This window comes from Bombyx mandarina, chromosome 28 (assembly GCF_030267445.1).
Source record: "Bombyx mandarina strain Sakado chromosome 28, ASM3026744v2".
In the NCBI taxonomy this organism is placed as follows: domain Eukaryota; kingdom Metazoa; phylum Arthropoda; class Insecta; order Lepidoptera; family Bombycidae; genus Bombyx; species Bombyx mandarina.
In genome coordinates this window covers 7852048-7875532 of record NC_143233.1, presented here as the reverse complement: position 1 = coordinate 7875532, position 23485 = coordinate 7852048, and the positions used below count along the sequence as shown (strand labels likewise).

The window sequence follows — 23485 nt, the reverse complement described above, 5'->3', positions numbered from 1 at the left end:
CCTGACGAACCTTGTGGAATCTGTTTCTCATACCATGTTCAATAACAGGCACTGGGTATTCCAACAAGATTCGGCGCCAGCTCATAGAGCGAAGAGCACACAAGACTGGCTGGCGGCGCGTGAAATCGACTTCATCCGGCACGAAGACTGGCCCTCCTCCAGTCCAGATTTGAATCCGTTAGATTACAAGATATGGCAACACTTGGAGGAAAAGGCGTGCTCAAAGCCTCAACCCAATTTGGAGTCACTCAAGATATCCTTGATTAAGGCAGCCGACGATATTGACATGGATCTCGTTCGTGCTGCGATAGACGACTGGCCGCGCAGATTGAAGGCCTGTATTCAAAATCACGGAGGTCATTTTGAATAAACTTTAGTGTCATAAGAATCTATGTTTTGTTAAGTTCATTTTGGTATATGAATGGTTACATAATGAATAAACTTCTTTCAATTATTTTACATTAAACATGTGACAGAATTTATGACCTGACTAGGTATTTATAGATGTTTCTACATATTTTTAGTTAATTTTCTCTTTAAGCAATTTAATGCTTACGGTTTAAGATAACCACATAAATAATATCATTTATTTCTGTGATGATAAATCTCTATAATCTCAACTATATTAGTCGTCGTAGCCTAAAGGATAAGACGTCCGGTGCATTCGTGTTGAGCGATGCACCGGCGTTCGAATCCCGCAGGCGGGTACCAATTTTTCTAATGAAATACTTAATTAACAAATATTCACGATTGACTTCCACGGTGAAGGAATAGCATCGTGTAATAAAAATGAAACCCGCAAAATTATAATTTGCGTAATTAATGGTGGTAGGACCTCTTCTGAGTCTGCACGGGCAGGTACCACCACCCCGCCTATTTCTACCGTGAAGCAGTAATGCGTTTCGGTTTGAAGGGTGGGGCAGCCCTTGTACTATACTGAGACCTTAGAACTTATATCTCAAGGATGTCTATAGGCTCCAATAACCACTTAACACCAGGTGGGCTGTGAGCTCATCCACACATCTATACAAAAAAAAAAAATTGTTCGGTTATGTAACTCGCTACTCTGTTCTGGTATGACTCACTGTGTATTCCCATGGTGATATTTATTAACTTTAGAAGAATTAAATATAAACAACTTCCTCAATCACGAAGCCTAAAGTAAATTTGAAAACGGAATCCAGTTTTAGCTGAGCATCACAACAAATCCCCACTAAAGCCGGTTATTAGTGATTTATCTACTAAAGGTAATTGTTAAGGAAAAATAGAATAAAATCTATTACAAGACTGTATCTTGCGCATTCAATATAGAAACCTCTAAGCGACTGGACGTTTCGTTTAAATTTTTTGTATCCGATTATAACAAAATTTCGTGCGGGAAAATGTACAGCTTAAGCAAAGTTTTATTCGTTGTTGGGATTTTAGTGCGTGCGAATGCTAAAGATTATGATAAGCATTGGGCTTTCATTGGGAATCCACTTCTTCATGCAGCCCCTTGCATTGGAAACAGTAAAGTATATATATCATTTGAACCGGGTCTGGCACCGGAGGAAGAAACTAAATACAATTTATTTATACACGGCCCTTTCCCCGAACACACGACAATCAAAATGAAATTTGATTCGCCCGCCAATGTGACTCTGGTAAGTAATTTTTTATCGTTTCTCTAAGCGTCTCGGTTAAAATCAAATATTTTGTTTACCTATTTCATAAAGCTTTTTGTTTTCCTAAGCTGATGGTCTAGAGAGATCATATCAGCGTAACCTTAACGAGTAGGTGAGCTCACGGAGCTCAGACCTGACGATGTTTGGAGCGGATTGGAAACGCGACCCACTGAGAAGATCCGGCGAGAAAGTCAGTGGGTTGTGTGTGTGTGGGTCAATTTACTCGTCGCACTCTTCGTCGCGAGCGACGGGTTCGACGAGAACCATGACCGGTGCTTGAAGTACCTAAAGGCACCGTTAGTGGATCGGGAGGATCCAAAATAAAGTGTTTTGGGCGACGTCGACTGCTTACCATTTGGTCCGCAGGATCGGCTATGTAGTTTCCGGCGGCCACAATGAGAGGATTCTCATGTCGTGCCGCTTTATCGAAGTGGCAACAATAAAGTATTATTTTAGGAACAATACAGTTTTCCTGGTCACTGAACAACTGAAAAAGCATTGTCTTCAGTTGAATAACTGTTTAATGAACTATTTGTATATTAGAAAAAGTGTATTGTTTAAAATTATTCACCACTTCATTGTATTATTGGTTCAACTCTTTTTGTTGTAAAGCAAATTATTAATGGACGCCTCAAGTTATTCCTTTTGCGTATCACGAAACTTGAACTTCATTCGATCGATTTAGTTAAATCATCTATTTTAAGGTAGAAACTATTTGAAGAAAACTTGGAAAAATTTAAGAACTAACATTTTATTGAATTTTTTTTTATTGCTTAGATGGGTAGACGAGCTCACAGCCCACCTGGTGTGAAGTGGTACCTGCAGCCCATAGACATCTACGACGTAAATGCGCCACCTACCCTGAGATATAAGCTCTAAGGTCTCAAGTATAGTTACAACGGCTGCCCCACCCTTCAAACCGAAACGCATTACTGCTTCACGGCAGAAATAGGCAGGGTGGTGGTACCTACCCGTGTGGACTCACAAGAGGTCCTACCACCAGTAAAAATTCCTTGAATTCTGTGATTACCTTTAATTTGGTACTATTTTTAGTTTTAATTCTTTTATATTTAATCACATTTATGTAATAATTTTTTGCCTTTCAGAGCAACGATATAGGCAAATTAGCAAGAGTGTCTTCGTCTGCTAACGGAATGTTCTTCATTAAATACTTTAAAGGTGGACTCAATTTCAGTGTAAATGTGATAGGTTTAAATTTATCCGTAGTACCTTACCCGACCACTATTAACTTAAACTTCGTCGAATACTGTGAACACCCGGCACTTGTAAGTAAAAGCCTAATGTGTGTTTTATATTATTAAAAAAATGAAAAATCGTACATACAGACGAGGTGATAGATTCTGAAGAGTAAGAATAATTGGTCCAAGTTAAAGGTTATGGTTGGAAAATGATTTAAAGTACAAAAGTCATAAATTAGGTTAGAACGTTGTCATGGCCTAATGAATAAGGCGTCCGTTGCACTCACATCCAGCAATGCGACTGTTCGAATCTCGCAGACAATATCATTAATCAAATTTCTTAACCAAAAATTTATTTGACACATGTTCACCAACAACTTGTATAAAAGAATAACATCGAGTGATAAAAATCAGACCCGCGAATATTATGATTTGCGCAATTGTTTGTCGTCCTCTGTGACGTGACCGTCAACGGCGAATGGAACAACTTAACATCGGATGGGCCGTGGGATCAATCACTTATCAAAGAATGAAAACAAGCCAACATAGTATTTATTCACATCAATGTTAAGAGTTGTCTGACCATCGTTTTCTTCCATTCCTTAATCCATTCTGAGCCTGTAGCTGGAATTGGCACCAAAGTTTTATCCATAATATAATGGTAACGTAACGGTAACGACAGAGACAGTACAAATAATATATTAAAGCAGTCCAGTCGCCAAGCTAACGAACGTCGTTGTACTTACTGTATTTAAATCAAAAACTCTTCTAAGATTTTTTTTTTTTTCTATTTAAATGTCTATTCAGTTTTTGCTAGATTTTTTCTCTTTGCCAAAAGGCACGTCAACATTTCAATTTTAAATCAGCCTTTAATGGTTGTCCGTAAACAAAAGTACAAGCCACACAAAACGCTTACTATAAAATCAATGATTATCTAGAAGATTGCACAAAGTGGGAATGAGTTGCTCGCTCCGGGCATTTCAATATTGTAGTAATTGTAACATTATAATACTCATTGTAAAAATTTCATTTTCATTGATATAAAAAATAATAATAATAATAATAATTTCATATTTAAAAAAAAAGACATGCCCGCTGAGTTTCTTGCCAATTCTTCTCAGGACGGAGGCTAGCTCTTGTGAATTGGCGGTACTTTTTTTGACGTTCAACAAGTATGTACTTTCATTTATGTTGAATATTTTTTTTTTTATTTGATTTGATTTGAAAGAAGCGATATAAAAAATTACATTTTCTTCCACAAGGGAATCTTAGATAAATATATCGACGGATATAAATCAACAGCCTCATCTACTTATACAGAACACGATGACAACTGTGGAAGAATTAAAATCTCCGAAAAACAATGCGGTGGAAACGAAGAACCTATGCCCTGGCATGCTCTTATCAGAGACGACAACTCTACAATATGCGCTGGAACGTTGATATTACAGAGATATGTTTTGACAGGTGAGGTTTAATCCCACAATAGATCTTAATGATGAATACCCACCACTATACTGTGTACTAACTAACACTAGCATCCCGTTCCCAGTTAATATGAACTATCTCTTAACATTCCCTAAAACTAAATTTGTAAATGCATTAGCTTATTTTATTTCCCGCACTAACATTAAACTATTAAAATATTTATAAATTTTTCTCCCGTTCTCATTCGTCTCGTCTACTATCATTTAACTATATCACTGATATTCTATCTACCTGACATTGGCAGAGTCATTCGACAAAGAAGATACTCGAGCCTTTAAGTAAATAAATAAAAATTAATTATAATGACATAATACACAGTGCTGACCGCGGTAAGCTTCGTAATCGTAATTTTGCCCAGGATCTGTCTTTAGTGGGATAAGTGGTAAGAGAGTTTTAACTATGAATGTGGAAGGCTTTAGAGAAAGTGGTAGACGTAAGAAAAAAATGGATGGATTGAGTGAAAGACGATATGTGTAAAAGGGGAGTGAGCGAAACAATGGTACATGATAGAGGAGTATAAAAGGAGAAAACATATTGCGCCAATCCCAGGTGACTAGGAGAAGTGCAGGAGAATGATGATGATCTCTCTTGAGTGGAGATTGGGTGTTGGGTGAGAGGCGTTTACCATCTTCGACCATTGAGCACATAGCCCCACGCATTCTTGGCACACGAACCTTGTAAAAGTTCGACCCTAGAGGCGAAAGAATGCGTAACCCCATCTGTAGATATATATCCTAAAATGTACATGAAAAGTCCTCGGTTTCTCGGGAATCCTTACGGGGCAGGATTCAGACCCCGGGGTAAGCCTCATTGCCCAAGCTGTGGTTTCCATGTCTCACTAGATAGGGCCAGTTTGTTTGCTGGTTATTTATTCTATAATATGCATGATAACAAGTAAAAATGACTGCTTGACCATGCTCCTAGAACTGCCGAAATAAGCAACGTTAATTACGTCTAAAGGTAAGATGGTGAAATGATAATCTAACAATTAAAAAACTTTGATTTTAGCCGCTCAATGCGTCACAAACTTAGGCGTTGCAAAGAACGCTACATCTCTGTCTGTGGTTCTTGGGAAATTTAATAACACTAGTGATGAATGCTTACAGGAAATGGAGGTTAGTCAATTTGGTAATTTGTTTTACGGATCTCTAATCAGACACCGTGGCGACGAAATATTACAACGTAAATCTTTCGGATCCTCATCCAGGCTTAAGATATGAAATCGAAAGCTGATGTGAGTGACAAGTGACCGATCCTGAAAACTGCACAGTTTTGTTAAAATTACAGATCTTTTTTTTTTATTTTTTTTTATTGCCTAGGTGTGTGAACGAGCTCACAGCCCACCGGGTGTTAAGTGGTTACTGGAACCCATAGACATCTACAACGTAAATGCGCCACACACCTTGAGAAATAAGTTCTAAGGTCTCAAGTATAGTTACAACGGCTGCCCCACCCTTCAAACCGAAACACATTACTGCTTCATGGCAGAAATAGGCGGGGTGGTGGTACCTACTCGTGCGGACTCACAAGAGGTCCTACCACCAGTAATTGCTATAATTCTAAAATAGAATTCTTCTCTTTCCTTTAGTACTACTTACGACGTATTTTTCTCAGATTTCGCGTTGTTCAAAACAGCATTCCAAAGCAAAATGAATCAGAAGATGGTATTTTATTGATAGAAAAAAAAACATTGCTCTAATTCCTAATATTCCAGGTGGAAACAGTATTTGTTTACGATGGATACAATTATGAAAATGGAACAAATAACATCGCGTTGTTGGAACTGAAGAACGATGTGGTGTTCAACGAAAAAGTCCAACCTGCGTGTCTGTGGGAGCTCAGCGCATACAAGAAGTTAAATTTAAAAGACATCAAGGGATCTGTGAGTATATTTGAGGCCGTCAGCGCAAAAGTGGCCTAAGCTTACCACAGTCAATAGCTCCGACTGGGCTCCCGCCTGATCCTGGGTAGGGCACCAGCTGAGAGCGGCAGGACTTTTTAGTGAGGTTCGACTCCCACATACCCCACCTGCCGTGTGGGTGGGAATCCGGCGATTTTCTCCAGTGAAAAAAAAAATCCCGTAGTTACTTGATGTTTTTTTTTTTTTATAACGCCATCTTGGTAAGTTGCCCTCAATTCAGAAATAGTATTATTATTCGCCAATAGATGTCGGGAAGAGTTGATTATTGAAAACACGAATAAAACAACATTTTCTGAAAAAAAATCGTGGCTAGATCGATTTATCGCCCCCGAAATCCCCTGTATACTAAATTTTATGCAAATCGTTGGAGCCGTTTCCGAGATTCAGATTATATTATATATACAAGAATTGCTCGTTTAAAGGTATAAGATAAGATTATGAAGCAATGAGGTTTAAGTTTTCATGAATTTGAATTTGAGTAGGTAAAAAAACAATACGCGCAAAAATAATGTTTACAAAGCCATCTGTTATCTATGGGTGAAACAATGGACACGGAATGGAATGAAAATTTATTAAATTTTAAATAAATTGCAATATACTTAATATTAAGTTTAATTATTATTATTGATTATAAAAATTGTGGGTTTAGGCCACTTTTTCGCTGACGGCCTCATTTATCCGCTGCATAGCACGTTTCGTCTTCAGAATTCGTGTATCCACGAGTCATAGACATAATTAAAACTAATTTTACAACATTGGACTAAGCAACCACGAAACCCGTAATAAATTATTTAAAACGTCGGAAGCAATGCGATGACAATAAAACAAAAACACAAAACTAATTAAATCGTTAAAGTGGTTCCAGCTTTGTATCGTAATGTTCATTGCAAAAATGTTGTATGCAAACTTTATCTTAAAGTTTTTTATCTGATTTTTTATGTTTCCACAAAAAATTTCGTTCGAATTACGGTTGACGAAACTAAATATATGTAAAAGTTTACTTGACAACTCTGTTGTGGTTACTGGAGCTTATAGACATCCACAACGTAAATGCGCCACCCACCTTGAGATATAAGTTTTAAGGCCTCAAGTACCTATAGTTACAACGGCTGCCTCACCCTTCAAACCGAAACGCATTACTGCTTCACGGCAGAAATAGGCAGGGTGGTGTTACCCACCCACGCAGACTCAAAAGTGGTCCTAGCACCAGTAATTACGCAAATTATAATTTTGCGGGTTTCATTTTTATTACACGATGTTATTCCTTCGCCGTGGAAGTCAATCGTGAACATTTGTTGAGTACGTACTTCATTAGAAAAATTGGTACCCGCCTGAGATTCGAACACCGGTGTGTCGCTCAACACGAATACACCGGACGTCTTATCCGTTAGGCAACGACGGCTTTGTGCCATAGTGACTACTATCTGGTCATAGCGAAAAAAAGAAAACAAAATGCAGCCCGATTTTAGACATCTTTATAAACATTAACATTCCATGCCAATCATACGTCCCGAGTAGCAATAATTCTGTGTAGGGTGATTTATTTTTAACGGCTCTCATGTTCCATAAAATATTTTCCCGTAGGATAGCGAGCGTCTTTAAACATTAATCTGGGAAGTTGATATTGGTAGCGCGCATGGTCTATAATCTGGATTGTCCTTGTTCAATTTTAAAACCAGAGGCATTGTACACTATAGTACGGAACAAGGGTATAGATACTGCTTACACCAAATAACATGGGTACAAAGAAATGTAAAATGAAATCCAAAACAAATCTAAATTAGTCTCATCTCAACTACCGTAATGCTATTGTTGGTTGGCTTCCAATTTATTGGGCCACGTCTACCATCGCCAGCAAATAAACAACTTTTTTTTTCAGGTCATAAGTACAACACTCGGCGAAGATATTGATGAAGGTCTCGAGGTAGTGAATATGAAAAAGCTTAAGCCTTTTAAAGAAGTAAATGTTTATAGGGAGGAAACATTTGGATCCAAATTCAACGCCACATCTATCAATCGTAAGTGGAACAATAAAGTTTATGGTAGCTGTCCGTCTACCCACGTGCTTTCAAAGGATTAAGGATCATACAATTATTGTCGTGTTTGTCTGATGCGCTTTATTAGCTGAAACAATGGTAGATTTTATTATCACTGACTAACAAAACCTTGCGTAATAAAAGCAAGAGTCCTTTTTTTATTACTTAGATGGTTGGACGAGCTCATAGCCCACCCTGTGTTAAGTGGTTACTGGAGCCCATAGACATTTACAACGTAAATACGCCACCCACCTTGAGATATAAGTTCTAAGGTCTCAGTATAGTTACAACGGCTGCGCCACCCTTCAAGCCGAAACGCTTTACTGCTTCAGTGCAGAAATCGGCGGAGTGGTGGTACTTACCCGTGCGGACTCACAAGAGGTCCTACCACCAGTAAAAATATTTTTTTATGTCACTGATATTTTATGACGCCCTTTTTTTTATAGAATCCGAAGCCTGCAAGCTAGTTGGTAGCGGATTTATGGTATTTGTTCCGGATTCCCGTGAATTGAATAGCACCGGAGCGTGGTACATCCACGGAATCGTTGCTACGAACGATTCGACGCTAAGATGCGATTCTAGCGATCCCACTGATTTCATCAACTTAGACTACTTCAGAGGCTGGGTCCTGAACAAAAAGAACAGATCTTATAGTATTTATTAGATTTGTTATTTTATTGATTGCTATCGAGTAACAATAGTTACTAGTGGTCGCCCGGTAGTCGAAATTCGACTATAATTATTAATTTAAATTATAAGTTTGAACATTATTATGTTTCTATTGTCAAAGTCTTTACTTCTATAATCACAGATTATGCTAAGGGTACACTATAGACAAATAATATTAAAGAAATAAATAGACTTTTTGGCGGGAACGCGAGGAGTGAAGTTGTGTGATTTGTTTTATTTGTTTTATTTTGTCTATTTAGAGTTTCTTCGGGTTTAAATGTGTAATAATGGTTGTTTATTAACTGTTTAATATCTGTGAAAGTGCAAAAATGTGGGAAAATGAAACAAAGCCGTAACTTATCGGGATCCTCCAAAAAGTCCACTGAAATTTTTTTAGTAAATGACCACCATTTTACTGAGATTATAATAATATTTCATCTCATATCATCTCATTTATTTCATCCCAGTTGATTAATGTCTCAAATTAATCATCTTCATTTCATTTCACTCCATAATATCATTTTTCATAAAAATATGAATATACATTAAAATAAGACACGACTTAAAGGTCTCAGTTACCAGGTCATAAAGTCCCTTAAAAAAAGAAGAAATAAATATTAATCTATTCTCAACTTGACCACAGACTTAACAATAAACAAAATAGTATATATGCGTGAGTGTGTCAAATACATGTTAGTGTGTGTAATGTTTTCTTTATTGGCTAAATGTAATTTTTACGCATTATTTAAAAAAAAATTAGCATTGTGCACTCCTTCTCTATGTTTTCTATAAGTATGGGAAATTTCATACGCCTCCGTTCGCGCAATTTTCGTAAAAAGGGATACAAAGTGTTTGCTTCGCGTATTAATATATAGATGACCATCATTGTAATAGGGTCGTTTTCAATTTTGCAATTTTCAAATGTAACGATCTCATGAATTTAAACTTTCTCTAATTTTCGTTTTTTTTGTATTGAGGCGTGTTCTGAATAAAAAATGCTTCAACACAATCAAGTCAATAACTCATTTATTGATAATATTATATAATATTCATAAATATTTTTCGTTTTGCGAATTTGATAACGCCATCACGTATGACAATCTAAATATTAACTTTTTTAAAAAGCTTAGAAATCGTATTTCATTTGTACTTAATAATGCTCAAAAATCCAGTTAGATTTTTTTTTATTATTGTATTATATACTGCCGTTCGTACATTTTTTATTATTGTATTATATATTATATATTAACTAAAATTGCCGAATTTCAATACGCATTATTGGATAAATAGCAAACAAGTTAAAATTTGAATTTCGACCCAGTGATACGAATGAGATTTGAGGTAGTTTTTACTGTATAATTCCAAAATTTTTTTTTATTGCCCTTGTAGGCTGACGAGCATACGGCCCACCTGATGGTGAGTGGTTACCGTCGCCCATGGACTTCAGCAATGCCAGGGGCAGAGCCAAGCCGCTGCCTACCGCAAATTTAAGTGTTTACGAATATGTAGTTATAGGATCACGTCTCTGTTGTCATGACATTAAATTTACTGTACTTATGATTAGGGTAACATTAAATAACTCGATTTTGGCCTCAAATTTGAAAACGGCCAAAATTTGGCACTTTTTCGTGTAAGCGAATTTGTTGCAATCATCAAACCATGCGAACTTTAGTGTACAATTGTTATTAAATCTGCGAAAATGATAATTGTTATACTCTTTGTGAAGACGATATTAAATACTCATTAAAACGTTGTTAAATATAAATCAATCGTTATTTAATCTATACTAATATTATAAAGAGGAAAGATTTGTTTGTTTGTTTGTTTCGAATAGGCTCCGAAACTACTGGACCGATTTGAAAAATTCTTTTTCCATTAGAAACCGACATTGTCCCTGATGAACATAGGCTACTTTTTTTATTTATTTTTTTATTTTTTTTTTTGGTTTCATGTGTGTTTTAATGTTTCCGAAGCGAAGCGAGGGCGGGTCGCTAGTGTAATATGAAAAGAAAACTGATAGAATTTTGGCATTTATTCATTTTTATAACCACCTTATAACTTACATAACTATCACTACATACCTATCATCAAATAACACTAGACAACAACAAAAAAAAAAACGTGTGGCACTCGGGAACTGCCGCGGTAATGCTATTGCATAGCATTTTTTATCAATTTATGCAATTATAATTAGACAATGATAATTTAATATTAAAACAATAATAAAACAAGACCACGCTATATTTATAAACGTTAACAAAAGCAAAACATTAACTGTCCCCTTCACACTCATAAGCTAGACCGCGCGAGAGAGAGATGGGCAGACTTTTCATGATGCGCATGCAATGTGACGTCACGCCACGCGCTTATTCACAAACACTACACAAGCGCAACGTGTGAATGTGTTGAACACAAGCTACATGATAGGCGGAGTGAGGGGTGTTAGGTTTTTTTCGTTACGGAATTTCATGAATCGGTTGCCGCGCTCAAGGCTCGCGATAAAAGCTATGCAATAGCTTAACAAACGAAACTTTCTTGTTTCGGTGTAAAATTTATTGTTATATCTGAATCGGGAGACGATTTTATATTGTTTTAGGGCAAAAGTTTTTATTTTGGTTAACGCGAAATAAATGCAAAAGTTACGCCTACGCGGAAGCTTAAAATACGAGGGTTCAAAGTTGTGATGGGCTGCTAGGATATTCACTGTTATAGACATTGTATTAGACGCTCATCTTTTTAAATACTTCATCATTAAATACACCATCTTTACTGGTGGTAGGACCTCTTGTGAGTCCGGGCCGGTAGGTATCACCGCCCTGCCTATGTTCTGCCATGAAGACCTTAGAAATTATAATATATCTCAAGGTGGGTGGCGCATTTACGCTGTAGATGTCTATGGGCTCCAGTAACCACTTAACACCAGATGGGCTGTGAGCTCGTCCTCTCATAAGAGCAATTAAAAAAAAGTCGATCGTATGCTGGTTTGCAAACAAAGACAAGTAAGAAAATGGATACTCAAATAATTATACTTTTGAGAGAGAAAGAGAGAGATTAAGCCGTAAAAGCAATTTGAATCTTATCTACAGCTCGCGAAAACCAAAGAAAATACTGTACTCATAACATATACATTTACGCTGTAGATGTATATGGGATCCAATAACCACTTAAAATCAGGTGGGCCGTGAGCTCGTCCAACCACACCGCAATAAATAAAAAAATTGCCTGGGTTCCTGAGGCCGACTAGGGCCGACGTACAACTTGCTCTACGCAGGAATGAAAGTCTTTTTTTTTCTACCTAAGTTGTTTGTGGACTGGCCAGTTTTCTCAGACATGATTCTGAGTTCAATGGCTGCGAGAGGTCAATGTAACATAACAATTTTATTTATAAATATATGTATTTTATATGATAAGTAGTGTACTGAGGTTAATTTCCTGAAGTGATAAGCGACCACCCATTGTATTTTTTGTATATTTAATGTTTTACGTTTTTGTTTATTTTGGTGTAGAATAAAGCATACTCTCTCTCTCTCTCTCTCTCTCTCTCTCTCTCTCTTTCTCGCATAGTTTGTTAAAAATGACGAAGGTTTATTTAAAGTCAAAAACATCAGAGAGACTTAAATATTGATAAATTAGAAGGATTGAATAAAATCAGAAATAAGATTTTTTATTGCTAATTTATATTCGAAATTCGAATGGCAATATTTACACAAAGAAAAAAAATATATATAAGTGGCCACGGGAAATACGGCAACATGGAACATGATTGACAAAACATAGAGGAAGTCTTTAATAAAATGCAAACAATGAGAGATTTACAGATGTTTCTATTTTTAATAATTTTTTTTCTTTATACACTTTAATGTAAACGATATATTATTATGATAAGTCTATAATGTCAATTATATTATTTATTATTACTATAAATAGATCGGTTTTGTAACTTGCTACTCTGTTCTGGTATGACTCACTGTGTATTCCCATGGTGATATTTATTAACTTTAGAAGAATTAAATATAAACAACTTCCTCAATCACGAAGCCTAAAGTAAATTTGAAAACGGAATCCAGTTTTAGCTGAGCATCACAACAAATCCCCACTAAAGCCGGTTATTAGTGATTTATCTACCAAAGGTCATTGTTAAGGAAAAATAGAATAAAATCTAATACAAGACTGTATCTTGCGGATTCAATATAGAAACTTCTTAGCGACTGGACGTTTCGTTAAAATTTTTATATCCGATTATAACAAAATTTCGTGCGGGAAAATGTACAGCTTAAGCAAAGTTTTATTTGTGATTGGACTTTTAGTGTGTACGAATGCTAAGGATTATAATAAGCATTGGGCTTTGATTGGGAATCCACTTCTTCATGCAACCCCTTGCATTGGAAATAGTAAAGTATCTATATCATTTGAACCGGGTCTGGCACCGGAGGAAGAAACTAAATACAATTTATTTATACACGGCCCTTTCCCCGAACACACGACAATCAAAATGAAATTTGATTCGCCCGCCAATGTGACTCTGGTAAGTAATTTTTTATCGTTTCTCTAAGCGTCTCGGTTAAAATCAAATATTTTGTTTTTTTTTTCCTAAGCTGATGGTCTAGAGAGATCATATCAGCGTAAACTTAACGAGTAGGTGAGCTCACGGGGCTCAAACCTGACGATGTTGCTAACACGAACCCAAGCAAGAGCCGTGCTTCGCAGAATCTGCCATCGGATTGGAAACGCGACCCATTGAGAAGATCCGGCGAGAAACTGAGTGGGCTGTGTGTGTGTGTGTTAATTTACTCGCCGCACCCTTCGTCGCGAACGACGGGTTCGACGAGAACGATGACCAGTGCTTGGGGTACCTAAAAGCACCGTTAGTGGATCGGGAAAATCCGAAATGACGTGTTTTGGGCGACGTCGACTGTTTACCATTCGGTCCGCAGGATCGACCATGTAGTTTCCGGCGGCCACAATGAGAGGATTCTCATGTCGTGCCGCGTTATCGGAGTGGTCACCATAAAGTATTATTTTAGGAACAATACAGTTTTCCTGGTCACTGAACGACTGAAGAAGCATTGTCTTCAGTTGAATAACTGTTTAATGAACTGTTTGTATATTAGAAAATCGGTATTGTTTAAAATTATTCACCGCTTCGTTGTATTATTGGTTCAACTCTTCTTGTTTTAAAGCAAATTATTAATGGACGCCTCAAGATATCGTCAATTGCCTTTGCGCATCACGAAACTTGAGGTTCAGTCGATCGATTTAGTAAACTCATTTATTTTAAGGTAGAAAGTATTTGAAGAAAACTTCGAAAAATTTAAGAACTAACATTTTATGGAACTTTTTATTTATTTCTTAGATGGGTGGACGAGTTCACAGCCCGCCTGGTGTTAACTGATTACTCGAGCCCATAGACATCTACGACTTGAGATATAAGCTCTAAGGTCTCAAGTATAGTTACAACGGCTGCCCCACCCTTCAAACCGAAACGCATTACTGCTTCACGGCAGAAATAGGCAGGGTGGTGGTACCTACCCGTGTGGACTCACAAGAGGTCCTACCACCAGTAAGTTCAGGTTCACGACCAACTAAAAAGATTCGGCTAGGAACTCTATAGGGTAAGCGTTAAATGCTTTGGCTTCTGCTATTGGTACCACTATCACTACCACCACCACTACCACCATCGTAGCATCCCTCAGTACTAACATAAATTCCTTGAATTTTATAAATTCCTTGAATTTGGTACTATTTTTAGTTTTACTTCTTATATTTAATCACATTTATGTATTAATTTTTTCAGAGCAACGACATAGGCAAATTAGCAAGAGTGTCTTCCTCTGCTGACGGAATGTTCTTCATTAAATACTTTAAAGGCGGACCCTATTTCAGTGCAAATGTGATAGGCTTAAATTTATCCGTAATACCTTACCCGACCACTATTAACTTAAACTTCGTCGAATACTGCGAGCACCCGGCACTTGTAAGTAAAAGCCTAATGTATGTTTTATCTATAACTATATATTAATGCGTGAAGCAAAAACTTTGTATCCCTTTTTACGAAAATTGCGCGGACGTAGGAGTATGAAATTTTCCACACTTATAGAGAATATAGAGAAGAAGTGCACAATGCTAATTTTTTTTTTTTTTTTAAATAATGCATAAAATATACTTTAAATCAATGAAGAAAACATTACACACACTACATACCATGTATTTGACGCACACACGCATGCATACTATTTACTGTCAAACGTTTGTTCTTGACGTCTGTGGTCAAATTGAGAATAGATTAAATATTGTTTGTCTTTGCTAATATTTTTTATAGTGTAGACTTGGCGAAAGGAGACTGAAACGATTACATACATTTTTGGGCCCGAATGTAACGTGATGAAACTAATATGAATTAATAGAATGAGATTTATCAGTACCTTGCTGAAAATTATAAAAGTTTTCTCAATCTGAGAGCCGAGTTAATAAAGATTTAGTAAAAGTTAGGTTATGTTACAATATCTTTAAAAGAGCTGAATAATAACTTATTTAAGCATAAGTAAATGTTTATTATATCCATTGGTTAATCTTTTAAATGTCATATTATAAATGAATATCAATGATATATATCAGGTATGGAATATGGAATTGCTATCCCACAATTCACACAGCGATCCATAATTTCAACAGTATCCAATGCAACAATTTCAAGTCAAACGTGTGAGCGATCGTCGGTGTCCAGTGTAGAAGCAATTGTCGTACAAGGCTGGCAGAGTTGGAATCCGTAATAATAAAGCAGTGATCGTTGAAAATATAAAAACAGCCCGATAGATACACACTCAAAATGCGTCGAAGATACAAAACGAGTAAAGCAGAAAAAACCAACAAGCGCCAAAAAATAATTGTATAATATATGAACAAACGTCATGTCAGCTTACTGTCAAAGCTGTCATCAAAAATACAATCGATTTTAATCGATTTGAAATCGATAATCATATTACTTTGCTAAGTAATAATAGACTTTTTCTTCATTTATGTATATAATCGCAATTAAATCCGGCGCATACCGCACTTGTATACAAAAAGTATAAATCGCTCATTTAATTACTTTGCATTAATTACCTAGTGCAATGTTTTTCTTATTATAATCCTGTAATCGATTAATTAAATCGATCACGCCGTTATACCGACAAAAACTAACTTTCTCATTTTTCTCCGGTCCCAGAAAGAGGATTGAGGTGATTTTTTATATTATTGTATAAAAAAATGTGACAAATTTTTTAGACTACATTCCAAGTTATTACATTTTTGGCCCACGATTTTCCGTCTCCTTTGTGATTATACAAGTATAAAATACAATCATAATAGTGTACAAACTTACAATTCCCATTAATTATAGTCGAATTTCGACTACTGCGGGACCTCTAGTAGTATTAAAAAAGTGATAGATTGTACATATAGACGAGGTGGTAGATTCTGAAGAGTAAGAATAATTGGTCGAAGTTAAAGGCTTATGGTTGTTAAACGACTTAAAGTACAAAACTCTTAAATCAAGCTATATCGTTGTTATGGCCTAATGAATAAGGCGTCCGTTGCACTCACATCCAGCAATGCGACTGTTCGGATCCCACAGACAAATATCATTAATCAAATTTCCCAATGAAAAATGTATTTGACACATGTTCACCAACAACTTGTATAAAAGAATAACAAAGAGTGATAAAAATCAAATCCGCGAATATTGTGGTTTGCGCAATTTTTTGTCGTCCTATATAACGTGACCGTCAACGGCGAATGGAACAACTTAACATCGGATGGGCCGTGGGATCAATCACTTTTTAAAGAATGAAAACAAGCCAACATAGTATTTATTCACAATAATATTAAGAATTGTCTGACCATCGTTTTCTTCCATTCTTTTATTCCATTCTGAGCATGTAGCTGGCATAGGCACCAAAGCTTTATCCATATGATGGTAACGTGACGGTAACGACACAGACAATACAAAGAATATATTTAAGCAGTCCAGTCGCCAAGCTAACGGACATTGTTGAACTGTATTTAAATCAAAAACTCTTCTAAGAAACTTTTTTTTTTCTATTTTAATGTCTATTCAGTTTTTGCTAGATTTTTTCTCTTTGCCAAAAGGCACGTCAGCATTTCAATTTTAAATCAGTATTTAATGGTTGTCCGTAAACAAATGTACACACCACACACAGAAGCGATATAAAAAATTACATTTTTTTTCCACAAGGGTATCTTAGATGAATATATCAACGGATATAAATCAACAGCCTCATCTACTTATACAGAACACGATGACAACTGTGGAAGAATTAAAATCTCCGAAAAACAATGCGGTGGAAACGAAGAACCTATGCCCTGGCATGCTCTTATCAGAGACGACAACTCTACAATATGCGCTGGAACGTTGATATTACAGAGATATGTTTTGACAGGTGAGGTTTAATCCCACAATAGATCTTAATGATGAATACCCACCACTATACTGTGTACTAACTAACACTAACATCCCGTTCCCAGTTAATATGAACTATCTCTCAACATTCCCTAAGCCTAAATTTGTAAATGCATTACCTTATTTTATTTCCCGCACTAACATTAAACAATAAAAATATTTACAAATTTTTGTCCCGTTCTCATTCGTCTCGTCTACTATCATTTAACTATATCACTGATATTCTATCTACCTGACATTGGCAGAGTCATTCGACAAAGAAGATACTCGAGCCATTAAGTAAATAAATAAAAATGAATTATAATGACATAATACATAGTGCTGACCGCGGTAAGCTTCGTAATCGTAATTTTGCCCGGGATCTGACTTGAGTGGGGTAAGTGGTAAAAGAGTTTTAATTATGAATGGCTTTAGAGAAAGAGGTAGACGTAAGAAAAAAATGGATGGATTGAGTGAAAGACTATATGTGTAAAATGGGAGTGAGCGAAATAATGGTAACTGAGAGAAGGGCAGGAGAATGATGATTATCTCTCTTGAGTGGAGATTGGGCGTTGGGTGAAAGGCATTTACCATCTTCGAACATTGAGGACATTGACCCCGCGCATTCTTGGTACACGAACCTTGTAAAAATTCGACACTAGAGGCGAAAAAATTCGTAATCCAATCTGTGGACATATACCCTAAAATTTACATCAAAAGTCCTCGGTTTCTCGTGAATCCTTGCGGGGCACGATTCGGACCCCGGGGTAAGCCTCATTGCCCAAGCTGTGGTCTCCATGACTCAGTAGATAGGGCTGGTTTGTTTGCTGGTTATTTATTCTATTTATACTTCTATACTAATATTATAAAGAGGAAAGATTTGTTTGTTTGTTTGTATTGAGTAGGCTCCGAAACTACTGAACCGATTTGAAAAATTCTTTCACTGTTCGGAAGATACACTATTCTCGAGTGACATAGGCTATAATAACCTTTTTTGAAAAAAAATAGGGATCTTTACTAAAACTCCAGTAAGGTGTAAAAAAATTACCTGAAATATTCTTTACATCGCGTGCCCCGCGAAAACTATTGATGATAGAATTAGATTCGATTAGTAGAACACATTACTAATTACAAAAAGTGTCGAGACAGCATATATCTAACTGTTTTAGGTATGCCGCAATGTGTGTTATTTTATTTTTAAAAATATAACAACGTCAAATATCGTTGAAATTTTTGTTAAAGACCCGAGCGGAGCCGGAGTGGGCCGCTAGTAATATATATGATAATAAGTAAAAATTACTGCTTGATCATGCTTCTAGAACTGCCTAAATAAGCAACGCTAATTACGTCTAGAGGTAAGGTGGTAAAATGATAATCTAACAATTGAAAAACCTTGATTTTAGCCGCTCAATGCGTCACAAATTTAGGCGTTGCGAAGAACGCCACAACTCTGTCTGTGGTTCTTGGGAAATTTAATAACACAAGTGATGAATGCTTACAGGAAATGGAGGTTAGTCAATTTATTGGTAATTTGTTTTACGGATCTCTAATCAGACACCGTGACGACGAAAGATTACAACGTAAATCTTTCGGATCCTCATCCAGGCTTGAGATATGAGTTCGAAACTGATCCGAACCGAACCGAAGTGACCGATCCTGAAAGCTGCACAGTTTTTTTTAAATTAAAGATCGAAAATTGCTATAATCTATCTATCTATATATATAAAAATGAATTGCTGTTCGTTAGTCTCGCTAAAACTCGAGAACGGCTGGATCGATTTGGCTAAATTTGGTTTTTAATTATTCGTGGAAGTCCAGAGAAGGTTTAAAAGGTAGATAAATATGAAAATGCTCGGAATTAAATGAATTATTGATTATATATATATTTTATACAAAACTTAGGTCTTTTATTTATCGATTGAGGCACTACGAAGTCTACCGGGTCAGCTAGTTCTAAAATAAAATTCTTCTCTTTCCTTTAGTACTACTTACGACGTATTTTTCTCAGATTTCGCGTTGTTCAAAACAGCGTTCCAAAGCAAAATGAATCAGAAGATGGTATTTTATTGATAGAAAAAAAACAACATAGCTCTAATTCATAATATTCCAGGTGGAAACAGTATTTGTTTACGATGGATACAATTATGAAAATGGAACAAATAACATTGCGTTGTTAGAACTGAAGAACGATGTGGTGTTCAACGAAAAAGTCCAACCTGCGTGTCTGTGGGAGCTCAGCGCATACAAGAAGTTAAATTTGAAAGACATCAAGGGATCTGTGAGTATATTTGAGGCCGTCAGCGCAAAAGTGGCCTAAGCTTACCACAGTCAATAGCTCCGACTGGGCTCCCGCCTGATCCTGGGTAGGGCGCCGGCTGAGAGCGGCAGGACTTTTTAGTGAGGTTCGACTCCCACATACCCCACCTGCCGTGTGGGTGGGAATCCGGCGATTTTCTCTAGTGAAAAAAAAAATCCCGTAGTTACTTTGTTTTTTTTTTTATAACGCCATCTTGGTAAGTTGCCCTCAATTCAGAAATAGTATTATTATTCGCCAATAAATGTCGGGAGGAGTTGATTATTGAAAACACGAATAAAACAACATTTTCTGAAAATAAATCGTAGCTAGATCGATTTATCGCCCCCGAAATCCCCTGTATACTAAATTTTATGAAAATCGTTGGAGCCGTTTCCGAGATTCAGATTATATACATAATAATATATTAATATACAAGAATTGCTCGTTTAAAGGTATAATATAAGATTATGAAGCAATAAGGTTTAAGTTTTCATGAATTTGAATTTGAGTAGGTAAAAAAACAATACGTGCAAAAATAATGTTTACAAAGCCATCTGTTTATCTATTGGTGAAACAATGGACAGGCCGGTTTTGCATCAAAATTTATTAAATTTTAAATAAATTGCAATATACTTAATAATATGTTTGATTATTATTATTGATTATAAAAAATTGTGGGTTAGGCCACTTTTGCACTGACGGCCTCATTTATCCGCTGCATAGCACGTTTCGTCTTCAGAATTCGTGTATCACGACAGTAGTCACGACGTAGTCATAGACATAATTAAAATTAATTTTACAACATACGACTAAGTAACCACGAAAACCGTTATAAAGTATTTAAATTGTCGGAAGCAATGCGATGACAATAAAAAAAAAACACAAAACTAAATCGTTATTGTGGTTCTAACTTTGTATCGTAATGTTCATTGCAAAAATGTTGTATGCGAACTTTATCTTAAAGTTTTTTATCTGATTTTTTATGTTTCCACAAAAAATTTCGTTCGAATTACGGTTAACGAAACTAAATATCACAAATGTAAAAGTTTACTTGACAACTCTGTTGTGGTTACTGGAGCTTATAGACATCCACAACGTAAATGCGCCAACCACCTTGAGATATAAGTTTTAAGGCATCAAGTACCTATAGTTACAACGGCTGCCTCGCCCTTCAAACCGAAACGCATTACTGCTTCACGGCAGAAATAGGCATGGTGGTGTTACCCACCCACGCAGACTCAAAAGTGGTCCTAGCACCAGTAATTACGCAAATTATAATTTTGCGGGTTTCATTTTTATTACACGATGTTATTCCTTCGCCGTGGAAGTCAATCGTGAACATTTGTTGAGTACGTACTTCATTAGAAAAATTGGTACCCGCCTGAGATTCGAACACCGGTGTATCGCTCAACACGAATACACCGGACGTCTTATCCGTTAGGCAACGACGGCTTTGTGCCATAGTGACTACTATCTGGTCATAGCGAAAAAAAGAAAACAAAATGCAGCCCGATTTTAGGCATCTTTATAAACATTAACATTCCATGCCAATCATACGTCCCGAGTAGCAATAATTCTGTGTAGGGTGATTTATTTTTAACGGCTCTCATGTTCCATAAAATATTTTCCCGTAGGATAGCGAGCGTCTTTAAACATTAATCTGGGAAGTTGATATTGGTAGCGCGCATGGTCTATAATCTGGATTGTCCTTGTTCAATTTTAAAACCAGAGGCATTGTACACTATAGTACGGAACAAGGGTATAGATACTGCTTACACCAAATAACATGTGTACAAAGAAATGTAAAATGAAATCCAAAACAAATCTAAATTAGTCTCATCTCAACTACCGTAATGCTATTGTTGGTTGGCTTCCAATTTATTGGGCTATGTCTACCATCGCCAGCAAATAAACAACTTTTTTTTTCAGGTCATAAGCACAACTCTCGGCGAAGATATTGATGAAGGTCTCGAGGTAGTGAATATGAAAGAGCTTAAGTCTTCTAAAGAAGTAAATGTTTATAGGGAGGAAAAATTTGGATCCAAATTCAACGCCACATCTATCAATCGTAAGTGGAACAATAAAGTTTATGGTAGCTGTCCATCTACCCACGTGCTTTCAAAGGATTAAGGACCATACAACTATTGTCGTGTTTGTCTGATGCGCTTTATTAGCTGAAACAGTGGTAGATTTTATTATCACTGGCTAACAAAACCATACTTAATAAAAGCAAGAGTCCTTTTTTATTATTTAGATGGTTGGACGAGCTCACAGCCCACCTGGTGTTAAATGGTTACTGGGGCCCATAGACATTTACAACGTAAATACGCCACCCACCTTGAGATATAAGTTCTAAGGTCTCAGTATAGTTACACCGGCTGCGCCACCCTTCAAGCCGAAACGCTTTACTGCTTCACGGCAGAAATCGGCGGAGTGGTGGTACTTACCCGTGCGGACTCACAAGAGGTCCTACCACCAGTAAAAATTTTTTTTATGTCACTGATATTTTATGACTCCATTTTTTTTGTAGAATCCGAAGCCTGCAAGCTAGTTGGTAGCGGATTTATGGTGTTTGTTCCGGATTCGCCTGAATCAAATAGCACCGGAGCGTGGTACATCCACGGAATCGTTGCTACGAACGATTCGACACTAAGATGCGATTCTAGCGATCCCACTGATTTCATCAACTTAGACTACTTCAGAGGCTGGGTTCTGAATAAAAAGAACAGATCTTATAGTATTTATTAATTTGTTATTTTCAATAGATATGACCATCATTGTAATAGGGTTGTTTTCAATTGTGCAGTACAAAAATGTAACGGTCTCATGAATGTAAACTTTCACACATTAATTTTTTTTTTTTTGGTGTGTTCTGAATAGAAAATGCTTCATCACAATCAAGTCAATTATTTATTGATAATATTATAAAATATAATACTCATTTATATTTTTCATTTTAAATACGAATTTGATAACGCCATCACGGATGACAATCTAAATAGGAATTTTTTTTAAAAGCTTAGAAATCGTGTTTCTTTTGTATTTAATAATGTTCTACTGATTAACTAAAATTGCCGAATTTCAACACGCATTACTGGAAAAATAGCAAACAAGTTAGAATTTGAATTACGAACCAGTGATACGAATGAGATTTGGGATAGTTTTTACTGTATAATTCCTAATTTAACAGTATTTAGGAACATTTAGTTAAAGGATCACGTGCCTGTTGTCATGACAATAAATTTACTGTACTAATAATTACGGTAAGATTAAGGTTACGAGAATTAAATCAAATAACTCGCTTTTGGCCCCAAATTTGAAAACGGCCAAAATTTGGCACTTTTTCGTGTAAGCGAATTTGTTGCAATCATCAAACCATGCGAACTCTAGTGTACAATTGTTATTAAAGCTGCGAAAATGATAATTGTTATACTCTTTGTGAAGACGATATTAAATACTCATTAAAACGTTGTTAAATATAAATCAATCGTTATTTAATGTAATATGAAAAGAAAACTGATAGAATTTTGGCATTTATTCATTTTTATAACAACCTTATAACTTACATAACTATCACTACATACCTATCATCAAATAACACTAGACAACAAAAAAAAAAAAAACGTGTGGCACTCGGGAACTGCCGCGGTAATGCTATTGCATAGCATTTTTTATCAATTTATGCAATTATAATTAGACAATGATAATTTAATATTAAAACAATAATAAAACAAGACCACGCTATATTTATAAACGTTAACAAAAGCAAAAC

General features: G+C 36.1%; 2 protein-coding genes across 2 annotated transcripts; both read left to right on the top strand.

Moving 5' to 3' along the window:
• Positions 1-1359: 1359 nt before the first annotated feature.
• LOC114243408 (CLIP domain-containing serine protease B9-like) lies at positions 1360-9201 on the top strand. The gene is made up of 7 exons (XM_089739048.1): positions 1360-1643; positions 2771-2950; positions 4126-4330; positions 5360-5466; positions 6066-6233; positions 8152-8290; positions 8755-9201. Exons 1-7 carry the CDS (start codon positions 1383-1385, stop codon positions 8970-8972), a joined length of 1278 nt encoding a protein of 425 aa, XP_089595174.1. The 5' UTR covers positions 1360-1382; the 3' UTR covers positions 8973-9201.
• Positions 9202-13146: 3945 nt separating this feature from the next.
• Positions 13147-23238, top strand: LOC149499721 (CLIP domain-containing serine protease B9-like). Its single transcript, XM_089739059.1, has 7 exons — positions 13147-13502; positions 14772-14951; positions 17214-17418; positions 18821-18927; positions 19528-19695; positions 21643-21781; positions 22244-23238. Exons 1-7 carry the CDS (start codon positions 13242-13244, stop codon positions 22459-22461), a joined length of 1278 nt encoding a protein of 425 aa, XP_089595185.1. The 5' UTR covers positions 13147-13241; the 3' UTR covers positions 22462-23238.
• Positions 23239-23485: the final 247 nt, after the last annotated feature.

Coding starts and splice junctions, on each gene's coding strand:
- LOC114243408 (XM_089739048.1), top strand. CDS start 1,383: ATGTACAGCTTAAGCAAAGTTTTATTCGTTGTTGGGATTTTAGTGCGT. Junction 6,234..8,151: donor TAAAAGACATCAAGGGATCT/GTGAGTATATTT, acceptor TTTTTTTTTCAG/GTCATAAGTACAACACTCGG. Junction 8,291..8,754: donor CAACGCCACATCTATCAATC/GTAAGTGGAACA, acceptor TTTTTTTTATAG/AATCCGAAGCCTGCAAGCTA.
- LOC149499721 (XM_089739059.1), top strand. CDS start 13,242: ATGTACAGCTTAAGCAAAGTTTTATTTGTGATTGGACTTTTAGTGTGT. Junction 13,503..14,771: donor CGCCCGCCAATGTGACTCTG/GTAAGTAATTTT, acceptor TAATTTTTTCAG/AGCAACGACATAGGCAAATT. Junction 17,419..18,820: donor ACAGAGATATGTTTTGACAG/GTGAGGTTTAAT, acceptor CCTTGATTTTAG/CCGCTCAATGCGTCACAAAT.